General features: G+C 65.9%; 2 protein-coding genes across 6 annotated transcripts in view; one reads left to right on the top strand and one right to left on the bottom strand.

Annotated features, from left to right (window-relative positions):
* The window catches only part of ARHGAP23 (Rho GTPase activating protein 23), a 38681-nt gene extending 26436 nt beyond the window's left edge, over nt 1–12245 (top strand). For 3 of the 5 annotated variants that reach the window (XM_054224687.1, XM_054224686.1, XM_054224688.1), the window contains 18 exons: nt 764–2231; nt 3442–3597; nt 3715–3826; nt 3936–3993; nt 4140–4277; nt 4376–4487; nt 4607–5864; nt 6208–6335; nt 6504–6622; nt 6706–6861; nt 7423–7501; nt 7904–7977; nt 8101–8190; nt 8360–8485; nt 8634–8675; nt 8795–8888; nt 10424–10455; nt 10569–12245. In XM_054224687.1, coding sequence (XP_054080662.1) covers nt 764–2231; nt 3442–3597; nt 3715–3826; nt 3936–3993; nt 4140–4277; nt 4376–4487; nt 4607–5864; nt 6208–6335; nt 6504–6622; nt 6706–6861; nt 7423–7501; nt 7904–7977; nt 8101–8190; nt 8360–8485; nt 8634–8675; nt 8795–8888; nt 10424–10455; nt 10569–11597 — 5271 coding nt within the window. In that variant the 3' untranslated portion in view covers nt 11598–12245. Of the gene's footprint in view, nt 1–763; nt 2232–3441; nt 3598–3714; nt 3827–3935; nt 3994–4139; nt 4278–4375; nt 5865–6207; nt 6336–6503; nt 6623–6705; nt 6862–7422; nt 7502–7903; nt 7978–8100; nt 8191–8359; nt 8486–8633; nt 8676–8794; nt 8889–9339; nt 9365–10423; nt 10456–10568 lie in introns of all 5 variants that reach the window. The other 2 variants (XM_054224690.1, XM_054224689.1) reach the window with 2 other exon arrangements.
* Nucleotides 12246–16493: 4248 nt separating this feature from the next.
* SRCIN1 (SRC kinase signaling inhibitor 1) overlaps nt 16494–19074 on the bottom strand; it is a 58461-nt gene continuing 55880 nt past the window's right edge. Inside the window, exon 21 of the mRNA XM_054224455.1 lies at nt 16494–16962. Within this exon, the coding sequence (XP_054080430.1) occupies nt 16837–16962 (126 nt within the window). The 3' untranslated portion in view covers nt 16494–16836. The remainder of the gene's footprint in view (nt 16963–19074) is intronic.

Genomic DNA, 19074 nt, shown 5'->3' with positions numbered 1-19074 from the left:
CAGCAGTGGGTGTGGGATCGGAGGTACCAAGGGATGCAGAGCAGGAAGGATGGGGACGTGACCCCTGTTTTTTTTGGGGGGCATCCTTGGGCATAGCTGGAGGGCGAGTTCTTCTGGGTCTCAGGGTCTGGCGTATCCTTGGAGCACCCCAGGTGGCTCTGCTGTCGGTGAGCTGGGGTCTGGGGACAGCAGTGGCCCAAGCCGATGGGTGTGCGTGGGGCTTTGCCTGGGGCTCCTCCGGTCCCGGCTGCCCCCCGGGCTCTCCCGGCAGCGCTGCCACCAAAGCTGCCATCCCCCACCGCCGGCGTGGCTATTAGATGGCACCGCTGTGTGGCCCCAGCCTGGGGACCTGCTCCCATTGGGATGCGGGGGGGAGTCTTACAGCGCTGGCAAGGGGGGGGATCTCGCGCCTGTGCCTGCCCCGGCCGCTGAGGATCCCCCGGGTGCGGAGTCAGAGGCGTCTGTGAAAAGTGAGACGGGAGAGCGGGGCCCGGCCAGCCGTGCCGGGGTATTTTAGGAAGGAGAGGAGGGGAAGGGGGGGCGGCGGGGGGAGCGGAAGGGCTGATGTTGGCGGCAGCGTTGCTCAGTGCCCGGGGGGGCCCCGTGGGAAAGCGGGACCGGGGGGGTTGCAGCCAGCATTGCCCAGCTCGCCCTGATGGGGACGTTTGCTCGCAGGTTGTGGGGGGAGCAGAGACCGTCCCTGCGGTGGGAATGGGGGGGTTGCAGCCCCCGCACCCTGACCCCTCCCCCCGTCCCCCCACAGGCGTATTCGCAGGATGCCTACCTGAAGGGCAACGAGCCGTACTCCGGCGGGGCGCAGAGCATCCCCGAGCCCCCTCCCATCTGCTACCCACGGAAGACCTACCCCTTCCAGTCACGGGGCGCCGAGCCCCCCCCGGGCCAGATGCCGGACACCCGGGCCCCCCGCCCCGCCGCCGCGGGCCCCTCGTCCCCGCTCGGCACGGCCACGCTCGCCAGCACCCGCGGCGAGGCGGGTGGCAGCCCCGCGCACCGCCCCGACGAACCGCAACCTGGGGGTCCCCCCCCGCGCCCCACCGCACCCCACGGGCACCCCGGCTCCTTCTCCCGCACCGGCTGCCCCAGCAACGTCGCATCCTCTCTGCCCGACCGCTACGGGGTGTCCCCCGCCACCTCCTCCTGCTACGGGGTCCCCAAGCATCTCCCGGAGCACCGGACTCACTGCGGCTTCAAGGAGGGCATCGGGGGGCTGTCGGGGGCCGGGCGGCCCCCCCGGGAGGCGTCGGGCAGCCAGCGGGCGCCCGGCCGGCAGGAGTGCCAGCAGGCTCTTTCCCGCTGGTTTTGCAGCCAGGAGCCGCGACGCAGCGCCTCGGAGGAGCGGCGGCACGCCATGCCCCCCCGCTACCGCAGCGTGTCCCAGGACCGGCTGGGAGGGGGCTCGTCGGCGGCCCCCCGGGGCTGGCCGCACAGCGCCTCGCACGACACCCTGGTGCAGCCCCCCCGCGAGAGCTGGGCCCCCCGCGCCCGCTCCGACCACTACCTGGGCAGGTACGGGCGCTCCATGGAGGCACTGGAGCCCAGCGCCCTGCTCTCCCCGCGCCTCGACCGCTCCGCCTGGCCACCCGAGAGGCTCTGCCGGGCCACCGTCACCGCCGCCGGGCAGCCCGTCCCGCACAGCTCCTTCGCACCTTCCTCCTCCTCCTCCTCCTCCTCCTCGCGGGAGCCGGCGCCGGTGCAGAAGCACCCGTCGCAGCCCAACCTGCAGAGCGCGGACGATTCAGGCTACATCGGCTACCGGAGCTACAGCCCGTCCTTCCAGCGTCGCACGGGGCTGCTGCACGCCCTCTCCTTCCGTGACCCCGCTTTCGGTGGCCTGCCCACCTTCAGCATCTCGCAGCGGCCGGCCGGCCCGCTCCCAGAGAGGGTGGTCACCGCCATCCCGCCACCCACCGGTCCCCAGCCGGTCCCTGCCGCACCCCGGGAGCAGCGGCCGGAGAGCAGCCGGGTGCCCGAGCAGCCGGAGGAGCGGAGGGAAGAGGTGGTTTTGCGGCAGAAGCCGCCCACGGGACGCAAGATGCCACCCCCCATGCGGCAGATGAACTTTGTCTTCCCCGAGGGGGTGAAGGAGACGGACATTTGTGACCCCCCGCCAGCCAGCAGCAAAGGGGAGAGGCCGGTGGCCGAGCGGCAAGGCCGGCGCGTGGCTCCCTTGGCGGCCCCCGAGGACTCACTGGCGTCCATCCCCTTCATCGGTGAGTTGGGGCAGCGTGTTGGCAGGGGGGTGGCTGCCTCTGGGAGGGGGGGTCTAGGAAGTCCCATGCTGGGGAGGGCACGTTTTGGGGGGACAGGGCATGTGGCACAGTGTCAGAGCATCCGAGGGTTCAGAGGAGGTCCGGAGGAGGCCGCGAAGACCATCAGAGGGTTAGAACCTCTGCTGTGAGGACAGGCTGAGAGAGCTGGGGGGGTTCAGCCTGGAGAAGAGAAGGCTCCGGGGAGACCTTGGAGCCCCTTCCAGGCCCTAAAGGGGCTCCAGGAAAGTTGGGGAGGGACGTTTTACAAAGGCATGTAGTCATAGGATGAGGGGCCGTGGCTTCAAAGTGGAAGAGCGGTGATTTGGTGAGGTACCAGGAAGGAATTTTTCGTTCTGAGGGGGGTGAGCCCCTGGCCCAGGTTGCCCAGAGAAGCTGTGGCTGCCCCATCCCTGGAGGGATTCAAGGCCAGGTTGGACGGGGCTTGGAGCAACCTGGGCTGGTGGGAGGTGTCCCTGCCCAGGGCAGGGGGTGGCACTGGGTGGCCTTTAAGGTCCTTTCCCACCCAAACCAGTCTGTGATCTGTCCCTGGCCAGTATGGGGGACGGGAAGGGGCTGACCCCACCGTGTCCCACATCCCTCTGGGCGCGCGGTCCCCGAGCAGGGCTGTGGACGCTGGCGATGGGGTCTGGGCTCCTGCAGCCTCATCCCTCCCTCTCTTGTCCTGCAACCCCCCCGCCCAGCCCCCGGTACATCTTACTGGGCACGGCAGGGCTCACGACTGGAGCCCTGCCCAAACTGGGGACAGGGACGTGTTTGGGATGACCCATTCCCCATCCGTCTCGGGACCTCCCTGCCCGGCCACCTCTGCCCGGCGGGACCCAAATGGGTCTGGGGGGGCTGCCAGCTCTGTCCCGTCCCGTACCACAGAGGGACCCGGGGGCCAGACGGGGAGGGAGGGGATGGGGTGGGCTTGGGGGGCCGCGGCGTTGCTCTGCAGGAGGGTCCGGGTGCACTGGTGGCTCCTGGCTTTGCTGGGGGTGGGAGCGTGTCCCTGGGACGGTGCCCGTGGCGAGAGCGGGCACCTGCAAACCCACCACCTACCAGAAGCGCTGCGCGGGGGCGGGGGGGGGGCGGGGGGAGTCCCAGCAGGGACTTTCCCACTCCAGTCCTGCCCCGACCCCTCCTGCAACGCTGCCCACCCCTCCCGCAGACGAACCCACCAGCCCCAGCATCGACCTGAAGGCCAAGCACGTCCCCGCCTCCTCCGTGGTCTCCAGCGCCATGAACTCGGCGCCCGCCGTCGCCACCAGCCCCTCCTCGCCCACCTTCGCCTTCGCCCTCAGCCGGCACTACTCCCAAGACTGCAGTAAGTGCTGGGGGGGCTCTGGCTGGGGCCTGGGGGGGGATGAGGGGGAGCCCCCAGCCCTGGAGCTCTGCCCCGTGCCCGCTGGGCTGAGCAGCCCGTGCTTCCTCCCCCTCGCAGGCAGCATCAAGGCCGGCCGCCGCTCGTCCTACCTCCTGGCCATCACCACCGAGCGCTCCAAGTCCTGCGATGATGGTCTGAACGCGTTTCGGGATGAGGGGAAGATCCTAAGGTAGGACTGGACACCAATCCCGCCCGCCCCCCGCACTCCCAGTCCCACCACCGCACGGCTCCCGTCCCCCCCCCTGCCATCCCACTCACGGGGGCTGCTCTCCCCCCAGGAGGATGCCCAGCCGGGTCCCCAGCCTCCGCATGCTGAGGAGCTTCTTCACCGACGGGGTGAGTGTTGGGTGACGGCGAGGGCTGGGGGTTCTGGGGGTGCCCCCCGCCTGGGGGTTAGCCCGGGGTTGCTCTGCCTGGCTGGGGCAGCGGTGGAGCAGGGGTTGCATCGCCCCCAACGGTTGCCCTCTGGTCCCCCCGCGCAGTCTCTGGACAGCCTCGGCACGTCCGAAGACGCCCGCTCCAAAAGGCACTCAACCTCCGACCTCTCGGACGTCCCGTTCAGCGCCGTGAGGAAGGAGGGCTGGCTCCACTGCAAGCAGATCCTCACCAAAAAGGGGAAGGTAGGCGGGTGCCCCCCCGAGCCCGGCCGGCCATGCTGGGAGGACGCTCCCCGCCGCGAGCATCCCTGAGGTCCGTGCCCCATCCCTTCTCCCCGCAGAAGGTCGGTGGAGGCATCCGGCAGTGGAAGCGCGTCTTCGCCGTGCTGCGCACCCACTCGCTGTACCTGTGCAAGGACAGGCGGGAGGCGGTGACCTGCGCCCCGGCCCCAGGTGAGGAGGAGCCGCCGATCAGCATCCGAGCGTGCCTGGTGGACATCTCCTACAGCGAGACCAAGAGGAAGCACGTCTTCCGGCTGACGACCGCTGACTTCTGTGAATATCTCTTTCAGGCAGAGGATCGGGAAGACATGCTGGCCTGGATCAAAGTCATCAGGGAGAACAGCAAGGCCGAGGGCGAGGTGAGAGCCACATGGGGCTCCCGGCTGCCTCTGGCTCTCCCGGCACTAACCGCCTCGGCTCTCTCCGGCTCTTTGCCTTGTGCTGCTTCCCCAGGCCACGGCCGGCCCCTGCGTGGCCGGCCGGTGTGGGACTCGCCGGTCCCGTGCCGTGCTCCCAGGAGCGCACGGGGGCTCGCGGGCACCGCGGCGTCCAAGAAGAGCATGGCAGGGTGCGCGGGTCGCTCGGCGGCGTGGCTCTCCGTGCGCTGCCGGGCAGGGTTGGCGCCGGATCCGCCGGATCGGCATTTGGTCATGTGGCAGGAGAGGAGCGTGCGTGGCTCTGCCGTGGTGTGTTGTGTCTCCTTCGGCGGAGAGAGAGACCTGGCAGGGAGCTGCTGGGCATGGTGCCCGCGCGGCGACGCCGGGGCTGGTGCCGGGTCGGGGCTGAGCCCTGGTCTGTGCGATGGGTCGCTCGGGTCGGAAATGGGGAGAGCTGCTCCCCGGGTGCCGCGGGCTCCGGCGGCGGATCCGCAGGGCTGGATGTGCCGGCGCTGGGCTGGCTGCGTGCCGTCTCCCCGCGGTGCCTCAGTTGGTCGCAGCGATGCTGCCAGGCTTGTGGCGGGCTCCGGCCCTGGAGGGTGTGTTGGGCTCGGAGCGGTCTCTGGTTCTCTGTGGCACAGCCCTGCTCCGCAGGGCGCAGGGGGCTCGGCGGGGCTGGTGGCACTGGCACAGGGAAGGTGCTGCCGGGTCGGACCGCGCGGAGCCGTCTGGGCACCATCCGGGGCTGCGGTGCCGCCGGGCGTGCAGCATCCCGCAGGGATGGGTGCGTGTCTTTGGATGCTGCGTGGTGCAGCAGGTGCGCCTGGCGCGGGCAGACGGAGGTGTGCGTCCTGCCAAGGGACATCGCTGTCCCCGAGCCTCTGCGGCCGGTTCGGACCCCACGTGCCGCCCCGTGCTGCGGCAAGGAGCGCCGGAGACCGCAGCGGGGCGGCGAGCGCCGGCTGTTTCGGGGCTGCGGGGGCCCGGTCCTGCCATCGCCTGCTCCTGCCTGGCCCCGCGCGGTGCCCGGCAGAGCGTGGACTTGCCTGGGGCCTCCGGCGGACGCGCTGCTCAAGCTCTCCCTTCCCCTCTTCTCTCTGCCTCCCCAGGACCCCGGTTTTGCCAGCCAAGCGCTTATCAACAAGAAGTTAAACGACTACCGGAAAGTGAGGTACGGATCTGGGGGTGATGGGCACCGAGACCCCCGAGCGCTTCATTCACCTCAATTTTAAAGTCATGGAGAAGAGTCCAGTGCCGGAGGTGCCGGCTGCCCCCGGCTTCTCTCGGGATGCCGGCAGCGTCCGGTTCAGCCAAACTGGCACCGAGGAAAGGGTGAAAGCGGCTCAGTGCTCCCCAAGGGTCCCCGTTACCGGCTGTGGGGTGCAGCCCCATGGGCAGGGGGTGGGATGCCGGGCAGCCGGGGAGAGATGCCGGCGTTTGCCGGGAGGTTTTGCGCGGGGCTGGTGCCCCTGGCTGTGCCCCCCCTGAGCACCCCCCCCCCACTCTCCCCGCAGCCCCGCGGGCGCCAAGCCCGATTCCTCGCCCAAGGGCTCTCGCGGGCTGGGGATCCGAGCCGAGTTCCTGAAGCAGACGGGAACCAGCGCGCCCCGGTCCCCCAGGCAGGATGCGGCTGTCACGAAAGGTAGGTCCCATCCCTGCGGCGTGGGGCACGGCGAACTGGGGGACTTTGCAAGGAGGGGGGTTCCTCGCCCCAGGAATGCCATCACGCTTGTCCCCATAGGGCAGCAGGGATGCTCTTCCCATGTATCCCAGCTCGTTAGCAAGCGATCCTGTGGGTTTTTCTCCTCAGATGAGAGCAGCTCCCAAAAAGCCCCGTGGGGCATCAACCTCATGAAGAAGAACAAGAAATCTGTCCCCCGCGCCTTCGGCGTGAGGCTGGAGGACTGCCAGCCTGCCCCGGACAACAAGGTACGGCCGCGCCGGCAGTGCCAGCCCTCAGGAACCCTCCCCGCAGCCCTGTCCCCTCCATCACCCCCTCCCTGTCCCCGCAGAACGTCCCCCTGATCGTCGAAGCTTGCTGCAAGGTGGTGGAGGACCGAGGGCTGGAGTACATGGGCATCTACCGCGTGCCCGGGAACAACGCGGTGGTGTCCAGCCTGCAGGAGCAGCTCAACAAGGGAGCCACCGAGATCAACCTGCAGGACGAGGTGAGGGCTGCATGTCCCTGTCCCCATCCCTGTCCCCATCCTTAGCCCCATCCCTGTCCCCATGCCTCTGGGATGCTCCTGGGGCTCTTGTCCTGGTCCATGTCTCCATCACCATCCCCGTCTCCATCACCATCCCCGTCTCCGTCATCATCCCCGTCTCCATCGTCATCCCTGTCTCCGTCGTCATCCCCATCTCTGTCGTCATCCCCGTCTCCGTCATCATCCCCGTCTCCGTCATCATCCCTGTCTCCATCATCCCCGTCTCCATGGCCGTGACCTTCCCTGGAGTGGCAGGGCCTCCTAGTGGTCGGTGGCAGCAGTGTCGGTGGCAGCTTGGGGACACATTTGTCCCCTTGCATCTCACCACGTCGCTGCAGAGCTTTCCCTGCCAGATGCAGGGTGGGGACAGCCATCCTGCTCTCCTTACAGCCACGGTGGTCCTGGCTGGTGTCGCCCCCGATGTTGGTGGCCTGGCACTCCCTCAGCTTGGGGACTTTCTCGCGCTGGCACCTGGCTTTGCCCGCCGTGGTCCCTCTGAGCAGCCTCTTCTCTCCCCCGCAGCGGTGGCAGGATCTGAACGTCATTAGCAGCCTCTTGAAATCCTTCTTCCGAAAGCTGCCCGAGCCCCTCTTCACTGACGGTGAGTTGCTGCGCCCCGGCCATGCCCTTCCCCCGGGTCCATTGGGGCCCCCATAGTGGCTGCAGATGACCCGGTGCCGATGGCCACATGTCGATGGCTGATACCGTCCTCACCAGGAGCCCCAGAGCCCGTCCCACCCGTCCCTGTGTTGGGGACAGGTCCCCAGACCCTGCGACAGACCCCCGGGCGGGGGGCTCTGCAGACCCCCTCCTCGCTGAGTCCCCTGGGCCAGCCCTTGTCCTTGGCCCTCCTTGCCCTTCTGTGCTCCATCCCAGTGGGACCCCACCAGCCCCCAGCCCCCTCCCCAGCATCTCTGGCCGGTGCATCCGGGGGTCCCTGGCCCCGGGGGGGGTGCTCTCTCCCCTCCACCTGGCTCTGACCCCCGCCATGTCCCGCTTTCAGATAAGTACAATGACTTTATCGAGGCCAACCGGATAGAGGACGCCAGCGAGAGGATGAGGACGCTGCGGAAGCTGGTAGGGAGATGGGGCAAGGGCTGGGGTGGGGGGCACAGCCCTGGAACCCCCCCACCTCGGGTACTGGTGTGGATGGGAAAGGCCGGGGGGTGAGCAGAGAGGTGACCAGGTATCTCCTCGCAGATCCGGGACCTGCCAGGTCACTACTATGAGACACTCAAGTTCCTGGTGGGTCACCTGAAGACCATCGCTGACCACTCGGAGAAGAACAAGGTACGTCCACCCACCCCAGGCCAGCTCTCCCGGACCCCCTGCCCCACCTCGAGCCCCCCCAGCTTGGGCTGAGCCGCAGCCGGCGGTGGGGTGGGAAGGGGGACGGTGCCTGATGGAGCGGGGAGCACTGAGGGGTGGCCGCGGGCACTAACCCCAGCTCCGGTTGCAGATGGAGCCCCGAAACCTGGCCCTGGTGTTCGGCCCCACGCTGGTGCGAACGTCTGAGGACAACATGACCGACATGGTGACGCACATGCCCGACCGCTACAAAATCGTGGAGACCCTCATCCAGCACGTAAGTGGCATCGGCGGGCGGGCGGGCGGGCATCGGCGTGGTCGGGGCAGGGGGCTGATCCGCACCCCGGGGGACGGTGCTGCCCGGCCGTGCCGAGCTCCCACCGCTTCCCACCCGTCCCTGACCCCTTTCCCATCTCCCCCCGCAGTCGGACTGGTTCTTCAGCGACAAGGAGGACAAGGGCGAGAAGGTGAGTCCCGTCCCCCCGCCAGGGGGGTCTCGCAGTGGGGCAGGGGGGATACAGAGCCCAGGTCGGGAGCCGGGGTGCCATCGGCAGCCGCCTGACCGCCACGTCCGCTCCCCTTGCAGACCCCCGTGGATGAGAAGGAAGCTCAGTCCGTGCCCAACATCGAGTACCTGCTGCCCAACATCGGCAGGACCGCGGCGCCCGGCGATGCCGCAGGTGAGCAGCAGCGCCCACGGCACCCACCCCTCGATCCTGGCACCGGGGCACCCCTGGGTGCCTCTCCAGCCGCTCCATCCCCCCCTGGCTCACACCACTGCTGACAGCCGGCCCCCCTTGCCGTGGCCATGGCAGACCCCTGCGTGTCGCAGCAGGACGTCCCGGCACCCTCCTCACCGGAAAGCGGGGACAACCCCCCTGGGAGTGCCAGCACAGCCCCCTCCCCACCCTCTCCCGTCACCCTCCTCTCTGGTGGCTACTCCTTGTCCCTCTGCAATCCCAGCTGGCCCCGGCAGCCCGCGGGAGCCCTGCCCATGCCCGCTCCCCCACGCCAGCCCACGCTGCCAATCCGGAGACCGGGAGACTTTGATGTTCGACTGATTTCTTACGTTCTTTCCTTGAACTTTTCTGTGCTGTCCTCTTCCTCCTCCTCCTCCTCTTCCTCCTCCAGCGGACCTCCTCGAGAGCTAGAGCGGGTACAGTCTTGCTCCTGGGTGCATTGCTCACGCACTAACTCCTCCGGGTGACCACGAGAGAGCGGGAGCAGGGGGAGGGACAGCGGGAGGGGAGGGGGTCCCCAGGGTCCCCAGCGTCAGGAGGGGCTGCCGAGCCCTTGGAGAGCCCCGGATCCTTTAACCCTGGTTTTCCCACGTGGTCGGCCGGTGCCCGCGGTGGCGCTGAGGCTGCCGTTGGTGTCCCCTGGCAGGGATGGGCGCTGGGTGGCCTGGGACCGGCACACCCGGACGCCGGGGTTTAGAAGCACAGAATCAAAAAATCATAAAATCACAGAATGGTTGGGCTTGGAAGGGACCTTATGGGGGGCTGTATGGGGGTCCTGATGCCCCGGGGAGGGTCAGCACCCCCTTTCTGCCTCCCCCTCTCTCGTCGTCAGCAGCTGCTAACCCCCTCCCGGGGCGTGCGGGGTGGGAGAGGGTGGCTGTTGTCTTGTCCTTGTCCCTCACGGCAGCAGGGCCAGGGCTGCCTGTCACCCCTGTGTCCCCACCTGCCCCCTAACCCCCTCCCGGGAGCCGGGGCAGCCCCATGGCCCGTCCCAGACCCCGCTCCGAGGCTGGATGTGGTATCGAGCCGGCTCCCCGTGCCCCGTCCTGGTGATGTGGCGGTGGCAGCACCGTGCCCAGCCCCGGTCCCCTCTGTGCCCCGTGGCCGTGGGAGGGTTGGGGTCCTGCCGCCGGGGTCCTGGCTGTGTTTCCCGGCTGTGTGTGCCTGTGTGTCCCCCTCCTCATCCCCACTCCTCACCTCGGGGCTCTGCAGTGGGTTAGCAGTGCTGGGGACCCCTGTACGCCACTGCAGCCCCCCCAGCCTCCCCCCACCTCCTGCAGCTGCTGGCACACGAACCCGCTCAGCGCTGGTGGCCCTGCTGGGGGACACCTGGTCCAGTGGCCCTGGCATGTCCCCATCCCGATTTGGGGGAACGGAGCAGCATCCCCCATCTCTCCCCACCGAACCCCCTCCCCAGGATGTGCCCACCCCCCCCCGAGGCCTGTCTAACCCCCCCTCTCTGCTCTGGTTTACAGGCTCAACCCGCAGCGGCTCTGCCAAACCCAAGGTAGGAGGGTCCCGGGCTGGGGGCTGGTTGGGGGGGACATGGCGGTTGGGGCAGGGGGCCTGTCCCTGACCGTGGCACCGCCATCCCTAACCCTGGTGTCACCGTCTCCCCAGGGCACGTGGCCGTCGCGGAAGGCGCCGCCGCACCGGGAGCTCCTCGCCATCCCCTTCGTCTCGGCCGCCGCCCGCAAGAGGAAGAAGAAGAGAGAGGCCGAGGGCGTCGGGAGCAGCACCGACGACGACGCGGAGCGCAGGGACACCCCGGGCCGGGAGCAGGAGGACGAGGGGACCGCGGCCACCCTGCCAGCATCCGGCAAAGCCCCCCACGGCACCGGCGGCGAGCCGGCGGTCCCCAGCCCAGCCGGGATGGAGCGGGAGAGCTCCCTGGAGCCCGGGGGTGCCGGGTCCGATCCGGCGCCGGATGCCCGCTCCATCGTGTCGGGCTATTCCACCCTGTCCACCATGGACCGCAGCCTGTGCTCCGAGGTGCAGTCGGTGGCCGGGAGCCGCGGGGAGGAGGCGGATGACGAGCGGAGCGAGCTCAGCCACATGGAGACGGACACGGAGAGCCGGGAGGGAGCCCGGCCCCGGATGGGACAGGTGGCCGGAGGGACCGGGGACGAGGACAAGGGGCTGCCCGGCCGTCCCTCCTTCAACTCCCACCGGCTGATCCAGTGCGACACGTTGGCCCGCAGGAAGCTGGGGCGGCCGCGGCCGGCGGGTGAGACCCCGGTGCCCGGCGGGGAGGAGCAGGGCTGGGTGCCCCCCGGGCGCCCCTCGCTGCGGGAGCAGCTCCGGCAGCGCCTGCGAGTCTCTGCCGACGACATGGGGGTCCGCCTGCGCCGAGCCCACTCCCCCGAGACCCGCCGCAAGAAGAGCAGCTGGCGCCGGCACACCGTGGTGGTGCCCGGTGGCCTCAAGGACCTCAACTTCAACGAGTGGAAGGAGCCGCGGGGGCTGGAGGTGGCCCCGGGACCCTGCCGTGACAAGGACTCGGGGCTCAGCAGCCTGGAGTCCACCAAAGCCCGGCCAGCGGCCACCGCCGCGGCACAGCCCGGCACTGCCGGAGAGCGGCCGGCCACCAAGAGCCCCCCCAGCAGCCCTGGCCCCCCGGCCCCCCTGCGCTTCCCCCAGTGTCTCTGACCTCTCGAGACGTCCCCCCGCCCCGACTCCAGCCAGTGTTTAATTTAAGGACTCGCCTTCGTTCTTGTATTTAATTGTGCTCTGGACAAGCTGCTGTTATTTAACGAGTCTCCGCGCTGGGACAAAGCCACCTTGTCCCCCCGCCCTGTGCTTTGGGGACCGGCAGGGTCCCATGTCACAGCCCACCCCCATCCTCAGGTCCCCCGGCCCCCGGGCAGTGCCAGGAGGGTTGGAGGGGACTCCTGGGGACAGTCCCCACCCCGGGCGGTGGTGGCCCTGCTGTCCCCGGCCGCGGCGCTGCGAAGTGCAGGCGCTTCCCTGGGTGCTGCGGCTGCCCTTGACGGACGCCCCCCCACCCTCCCCTACCCCCCGGCGGGGACCCTGGGGACCCTTGGGGACCTTGGTGCCATCGCGCTGACCTGGGTGTGCCGCGGGGTCTGGGCTCTGCGCCGGGGCGGCCTTTGGCGCGAGGGGATGGGACCCCCCCCCGGGATGGGTGTTTGCACGGGAGCGGGTGTGACGAGGCGGGGGGGACACTGCTGTCCCCTGCACTGCCACCAGCCGTGGCCACCATCGGCGCACGGCACGGCACGGCATGGCATGGCCCCCTCCCCAGCCCCGCTCCCCTCCGTACCCCCCCTGGCCAGAAGCACTTTAGGAAGGGGGTGCGGGGGCTGTCGGGGTGGGGGGGACACACGGCTGGGGTGGGGGGGGCACAGGGACTCCCAGCCTTGGGGCGCTGGCACACATGGGCCATGGGCTCTGGTGGCCACTGCCGGGGCCACGGTGTGGGGGGGGGATGTGTGTGTGTGTGTGTGCGTGTGCGTGTGTGTGTCAAGTCCCGTCACTGTTTCGCCGTGTCGTTCTCATCCGTTATGCAAATATTCGCTGTAAAGTTGGGTTTGTTTTTTTTTTCTTTTCTCCCTCTTTTTTTTTCTTTTTTTTTTTTTTTTTTGTAAATATTGTCTCTGACTGTGTAACATATTACAAAGGATTTATAAGGATTTTTTTAAGAAGTTTTGCTCGGCGGGAAGGCCGGCCCCGACCCAGGGGACGCGCTGGACCAGTGATGACTTTTTAAACCCTCCTGCATGTGGCCCTCCCCGCCCCCCACCTTTCCCCCCCCCCCCGCCCCCCTGGCGTGTTGTGCGAGTGGGCCGCCGAGTTGGTATATGCAAAACTGAAAAAAAAAAAAAAAAAACAAAAAACAAAAAACAAAAAACAAAAACCAACCCAACCGGACCCCAAAAAAACCCACCCCGCTTCGGACACTGCCCACCCACACGCCCCCCCCCCCCCGCCCCCTCCCCTTCCAGTCCCGGTCTATATATTGGAAATAAACTGGTTATTCGAGGAGGTGGTTTCCTGCTGTTATTGCTTCCCCTGCTTGGGGGGGGGAGAGTGTGTCGTCAATATATGGCCCCCGCCACCCCACCCAATTTCCTGTGGGCAGCGTCTGGGGCACCATCAGCATCCAGGGAAGGATTATCCCATTTTTCTATGAATCCAGGGGGAAGGAGTTGGGCACCCCCCGCCCCAGCACCCCCTGCCCCATCCCCAGGGGGATGTGGGACCGGGGATGTCCCACCCCCATCGCAGCAACACGGCAAGAGACCAAACCTGGGGAGGGAAAAAAAGGTGCCAGAGAGGAGGAAAAAAAAAAAAAAAAAAAAAAAAAAAAGTACTTTTATTAAAGCCAGACACTCTGATAGAAAAGAAAAGTAGTAAAGGGAAAAGAAAAATAAAAAGCAACCCTTTCGTCATCGGAGTTTGCGAGTTACAATGGTCACGTTGCGCACAGAACTACCCATGGCATCCACGGCGACACAGGGACAGCGAGGGGCACAGGGCGGCGGCGGCGAGGGGCCAGCCCCCCCCGCCTCCCCCCAACCCCCCCCCCCCCGGCCCCCGCCTCCGCCCTGTGCAAGGCCTTTTTTTATTTTTTTTTTGTTTTGTTTTGTTTTTTTCAGTTCTTTTTTTTTTTTTTTAATCTTTTAAAACAGTTCACAAGAAAGTTCATGCTGAGAGACACACGACGTTGTAGAAACCCCAAAACAGCCTCTAAAGAGTAATTAGGAATTACTTTTTTTTTTTTTTACTTTTTTTTTTTTTTTTTTGTCCTCTGAAAAGTCGTAGCCTTTTTTAAACAACATCCAGACGAGTAAAGCGGGGTGCGCATGCAGCGGGCGCCTCCGACACATGCACGATGCAGGCAGCGCATTTTTTTTTTTTTTTTTTTTTTTGGTGATCATTTTTGCAACATTTTTCCTTTTTTTTTTTTTTTTTTTTTCCTTTTTATGCTTTTCCGGTTTAAACCAGACTCTAGTTTTTGTTTTTGTTTTTTTTAATCTTTTTTTTTTTTTTTTTTTTTTTTGTCCTCTTGCTTCAGCGAAGGCACCGGGGCTGGTGCTCCCGGAGGGTTTGCATGATGCCATGAAAGGACGGACGCACACGCGCAGACACACGCTCATGGAGGAACCAGCCTGATGGGCAGCACGGGGATGGGGAGGGGAGGCCGGGGGGGGGAAGAAATGGGTGCAAACCAGCACCGTGCACCCCCTCATCCAGCACCGTGCGCCCCCTTTCCCAGCACCGTGCACCCCATCATCATCCATCACCGTGCACCCCATCACCCTGCTCTGGAGGTGGGGGGGGGGGGGGGGGACCCCACGGCGGCGACACCTGGGAGGGTGCTCCCGGCACCCCCCCGGCAAAGCTGGGGTGCAGCAAAGGGAATGGGGAGCTCCCCCCCCAAAAAAAAAAAAAAAAGAGCTTGCTCCCAGTGGGATGGGTGTCATGGAACACCCATGGGTGCTATGGGGATGGGGCTGCACTAACTACAGGCCCCCCCCAACCCCTTTGCACCCACATCTGTGTCCATGGCGGGGGGGGGGGGGCTGGTGGCACTTGTCCCCCTCACACCCCCCAGGACAGAGAGGTGGCAGCGGGGGCTGCCTGCGGGTCCCCTCCATGGAGGGTGGCACGTCCAGCCACGGGGGGGTTGTGGAGTGGTCGGGTTGGGGGGAGCTGGGGGGAGAGGGGGAACAACACCCCCCCCCCCCCCGCCCCCCCCCATCCCGGCCGTAAGAAGCTGCGGCTTTGCTACAGTGTTTTCACTTTGGTACCAAGAAAAAAAGAATTTAAAAAAAAACCAATTAAATAAAAAGCATCAAGTGAGTGCTATTGCTGCTGGGGGGGTGGGGGGCTGTCACCCGTTGCCGGGGGGGGACCCAGCCCCTTCCACCCCCTGCTTCAGCGAGGGATGGGGCAAGGGAGGTGCTGGACGGGGGCCACCAAGCCGCTGGGGACTGACCATCTCCAAATCACGAGGAGCTCTAGACTAAGCAGGGAAGAAAATCCACCCCCTAATATACCAGACGTGAAGAGATTTATTTCTTTTCTTTTCTTTTCTTTTTTCTTTTAAATATTTATATATATATATTTATATTACGTATATTATATATATATAATATGTAAATATATTTTTTAAAACAATATAAAATGTTAAGACACTTCACTTAAATGTAAAGAGTTGCTTTTTGCAATCCAAAGAAATTGCATCATGATTATTATTTTTTTTTTGAAGTTTTTTCTTTTTTTTTTCTTTCTCTTTGTTATTCAAAAAAGGCTCGTTCTTCTGTACAAAAATGATCGATATACAAAAAAAAGACGGGGGGGGGGGAGGAAAAGAAGAAAAATAATTTAAAAAAAAAAAAACCAAAACCCAAACAAACCAAACCAAACCCAAAACCAAACAACCCAAAACCGAAAAAACCAACCCAAGGACGAACTAGCCAACGAAAGGAGTGATTCGATCGCGCGTTGCGCTGCGCTGGCGGCAGCGGCGGGGACCGGCACACGCGTGTGCGCGCACACGCACACGCACACGCACACGCACACGCGTGCACCCCCGGCTGCGTGACGGGGGGTGGCCGCGGGCAAGCACCGCCCGGCCACGCACCCCGGGGACCCCCCGGGTCCCCCCCGGCTGGGCAGGGCCGGGGTTGCTCCCCCCGGGGAAGGACCGCGGGGGACACGGCTGCGGCGTGGGGTCCCCAACGGCACCTCCCTGGGAGCGGGGGGCTCCGGGGACCCGTCCCCCCCCTTGCTTGTCCCCAAGGGCGTTTGGCGCTGGGGGAGGGGACAGAGGTCCGGCAGGGTGTCCCTGTGCGGCCGGAGCCCCCCCGTCCCCCCGAGCATCACAGCATCCCTCTGCCCCGGCCACCACGTAAAGTGCTAGGTTCCGACGCGGGGGCGGCGGGCAGCCCCCCCGCCGACCCTTTTCCGCCTCCCCCTATTTTACATCCTCGGCCTTCGGCCTCTCCGGCCCCCCCGGCCCCCCCTCGGCGCCGCCCCCGGCTCCCTCCTCCCCAGCCCTCGCATCGGTCCCCGACCTCGGAGGGAGCCGGGGCTGGCGGCCGGCGGGGGGCCGGCGGCAGTGACACCCCCTGGGGATGTCCCCGACCCCTGGGCCGGCGAAGGACGCAGCCCGGCCGCCGTGCCACCCGCCGCCCGCCGCCGGGACCCGGCCCTTGCGCCGAGCGTCCGCTCCTCGGGGGTGGTCGGCGGCACCGGGATGCTCGGCGGCGGGGGGCGAGCGGGAGGGTCGGGGGGCGTCGGGGGCGTCTTCGGCAGCCGCTGTTTCCCACCTTTCCGCGGTGGGACGGGCGCTGCCCGCCCGGGCAGCCGCGGGGTCGGGCGCTGCCCGGTGTCCTCCCGGCTCGAAGCTGGTGAAACTGGTGGAGTGAAGCTCTGAGAGCTCTTAAATAAACAGAAAACGGCGGGGGGGGGGAGAGGGGAGAGGGGAGAGGGAGGGGGGAGAAAAACCAAACCAACAGCAACCCAAAGGAACCGAAATGGAAAGGAAAAAGGAAAGGAAAAAGAGAGGGGGGAAAAGAGAGATAAAAGAGAGAGAGAGAGAAACAGAAAGTGGCTGGTTGGCCATTGCGGAGCGAGATGGGAGACAGAAGTCGGGCCGTGGCGGAGCAGAGGCGAGACACGAGTCGGGCCGCGGCGGAGCAGAGGCGAGACACGAGGTCGGCCACATTGGAGCAAGACATTGAAAAAATAAATAAGGAAATAAATAAATAATAATAAAAAAAAAATACAGGAAGAGAGGGACGGGTGGCGATCCCTCCAGGTGCCTCAAGAAGACAAGTCCCAGGGAGGAGGAGCCCAAGGAAGAGAGAAGCCCGGCCCCGGGAGCAGGAGAGCGGTTGGGCGGAGCTGGCAAGGATGCTCAGAATGAGATGGAGGAGTTCCTTGCCCCAAAGGAAGTCAATACGGGGATGGATGTTCTGCCAGATGCGGGTTTTTCTGAGACCGCGGGGGAAGTCTCACTAGCCTCTTTAGATGGTCTAGCGGCCTAGAAAGAAAAGCAAGATTCAAGGAGGAGGAGGAGGAGGAGAAAGGGGAGGAAAGTCAAACAGTTTCTTTAAAAGAAGACGGAAAGAACGGGAAACGGAAGCGGGGAGAAAAAGAAAATAGGAAAGGAGAAAAAAAACCAACAAAACAACCACAACCAAGAACCAAACGGGAGTTTGTTCAGAAGCAGCATTGAGTTAGGCCTGAGGTCAAGCAGCTGGAAAAGGTCCACCACAAACAGAGCACGAGATGAGCTGGTCCCACGCGTTACTGGACGGGAGGGGGCCGTCCCCGAGAGGAGGAGGAGAGAGACAAGAGAGAGACGGACGGACGGACGGACGGGCACGTGGACGGACAGGCACAGACAGAGGCGGGCGGGCGGAGGGGAGAGGGGAGAAAGGCGGGAGGGGGACAAGAAGGGCAGCGTTAGAGCGGGCGCCCACTGCCGAGAGGTGACAGTGCCCCCCCGCCCCAGGTCCCCGGCGCCCACCGCCCTGCCGTGGTCACCACTGGAGGTGCCATGACCCAACCCTACCGCAGCGAAGGGAGCCGGGGAGGAAGGATGCTCACAAACCCTCCCGGAATGGGGAGAGGGCTCCTCCAGCCCCCGCTCGCCCCCCACCGCAGGGGGGTGGGATGCTGGGTAGGGGGGTGGGCAGGGAGACACGGCCAAATCCTGCACAGGGAGGGCAGCGAGGACAAAAGCGTCATGGAAAACTCCTGGTCTGGCCACTCCAGCGTGGGCACCGGTGGGCGCAAGGCGCTGGGTGACCGACACTGCCATGGGATGCTCTGAGGGGGGGCGAGGAAGAGCACGGTGACACGGGACAGCCGGGGCTGTCCTGGGGGGTCACCTCCGGGGAAGGGGACTTGGTGGCCTCCCTGGGGTGCCTGGGGCCAGGAGATGCTTCCCGGCCCTGCGGGGCTGCCGGCTCAGCCCCTTTGGCTGGCATTTCTCCGCCCTGGAGAGAGGGGAGAACGAACCCAGCCGGCTCTCCCCGATGCCGCAGGGGGGGTGAAAAGCCACGTGCCGCCACGTATGCTGGTGGGGGGGGGGGGGGCTGGCAGGGAGACCCCCATCTCAAGGACAGACCCTTCTCGGGCACCATCAGCACCTGCACGGCTCCAACTCAGCGCTGGAGCAGCCGAGGGGGGCGGGGGGGCGCTGAGCCCTTTTGCCAGAGCCTGGAGGGGGGGGTGGGGACGGGACGAGATGCCCATTTTGCTCATGCGACATTCCTCCAAATTACACGAAATCCCCCCCCTCAGCGCTGGGTAGCTGGGAAAAACCTTCGGTGCTTTATCCGCCAGGGTTTACGGATCCAACAGAATGAGGAAAATCGGGTTTATTGGGTGGTTTGTTAACGCCGGGCCCAGGGAAAGGGACGGAGACACAGAGCGGGGAGGGGAGGATGGGGGGGGACCCGCTCCTGGCGCTGCTGCCCACCGCGGGGCTGGGGGGTGGGAGGGGAGGGCTGGGAGGGGGGGGAGGAGAGGCAAGGGGGAGGTGGGGGGCAGCGAACTGGCTGTGGCTACCTCGCCTGTGGCCTCGGGAAGCCAGAGAGCCACCGCCAGCACCGGGGTGTCAGCGAGGACAGAGGGGAGCGAGCCCCAGGAAGGAGCGGTCCCCAGGGATGGGAGAGGGCTGGGTGGTGGGCTGGAGTAGGGGGGACACACACCATGCCATCCCAAAGCGCTCCTCTTCCAGCTGCTGTGGCCCCCCCCCACCTCTCCCCACGCTGCCGGGTCCCCCGGTACCATCACGCCCCCCCCCACCTGTGACACCCCCCTCCCGGGATGAGCTGCTTCTGCGGACGCGGTGTCGCGGTGCACGGAGGGTCCAAAAACCTCCCGGGAGGGGCCGGGCAGCCCCAGCCCCGGGGGGAAATGGAGCCCCGCGGAGCCCCCGCGCCAAGCCCGCGGCTCTGCAGCGCCCAGCTCCCTGCCCAAAACGTTCTGCAAGGAGATCTCGGGGTCCCTCAGGGTCCCTCGGGGCCAGGGGACCAAGGCTGGGGCTCAGCCCTGTCCCTCAGGGCAGTGGCGGCACACGGGGCTGGGGGACAAATGACTCCGGCTTCACACCGTGCTCGTAATGAGTTTGCCGCTCTCAGCG

The sequence above is a fragment of the Rissa tridactyla genome, chromosome 19 (assembly GCF_028500815.1).
Source record: "Rissa tridactyla isolate bRisTri1 chromosome 19, bRisTri1.patW.cur.20221130, whole genome shotgun sequence".
Lineage (NCBI taxonomy): Eukaryota > Metazoa > Chordata > Aves > Charadriiformes > Laridae > Rissa > Rissa tridactyla.
This window is presented reverse-complemented; position numbering and strand designations above follow the sequence as displayed.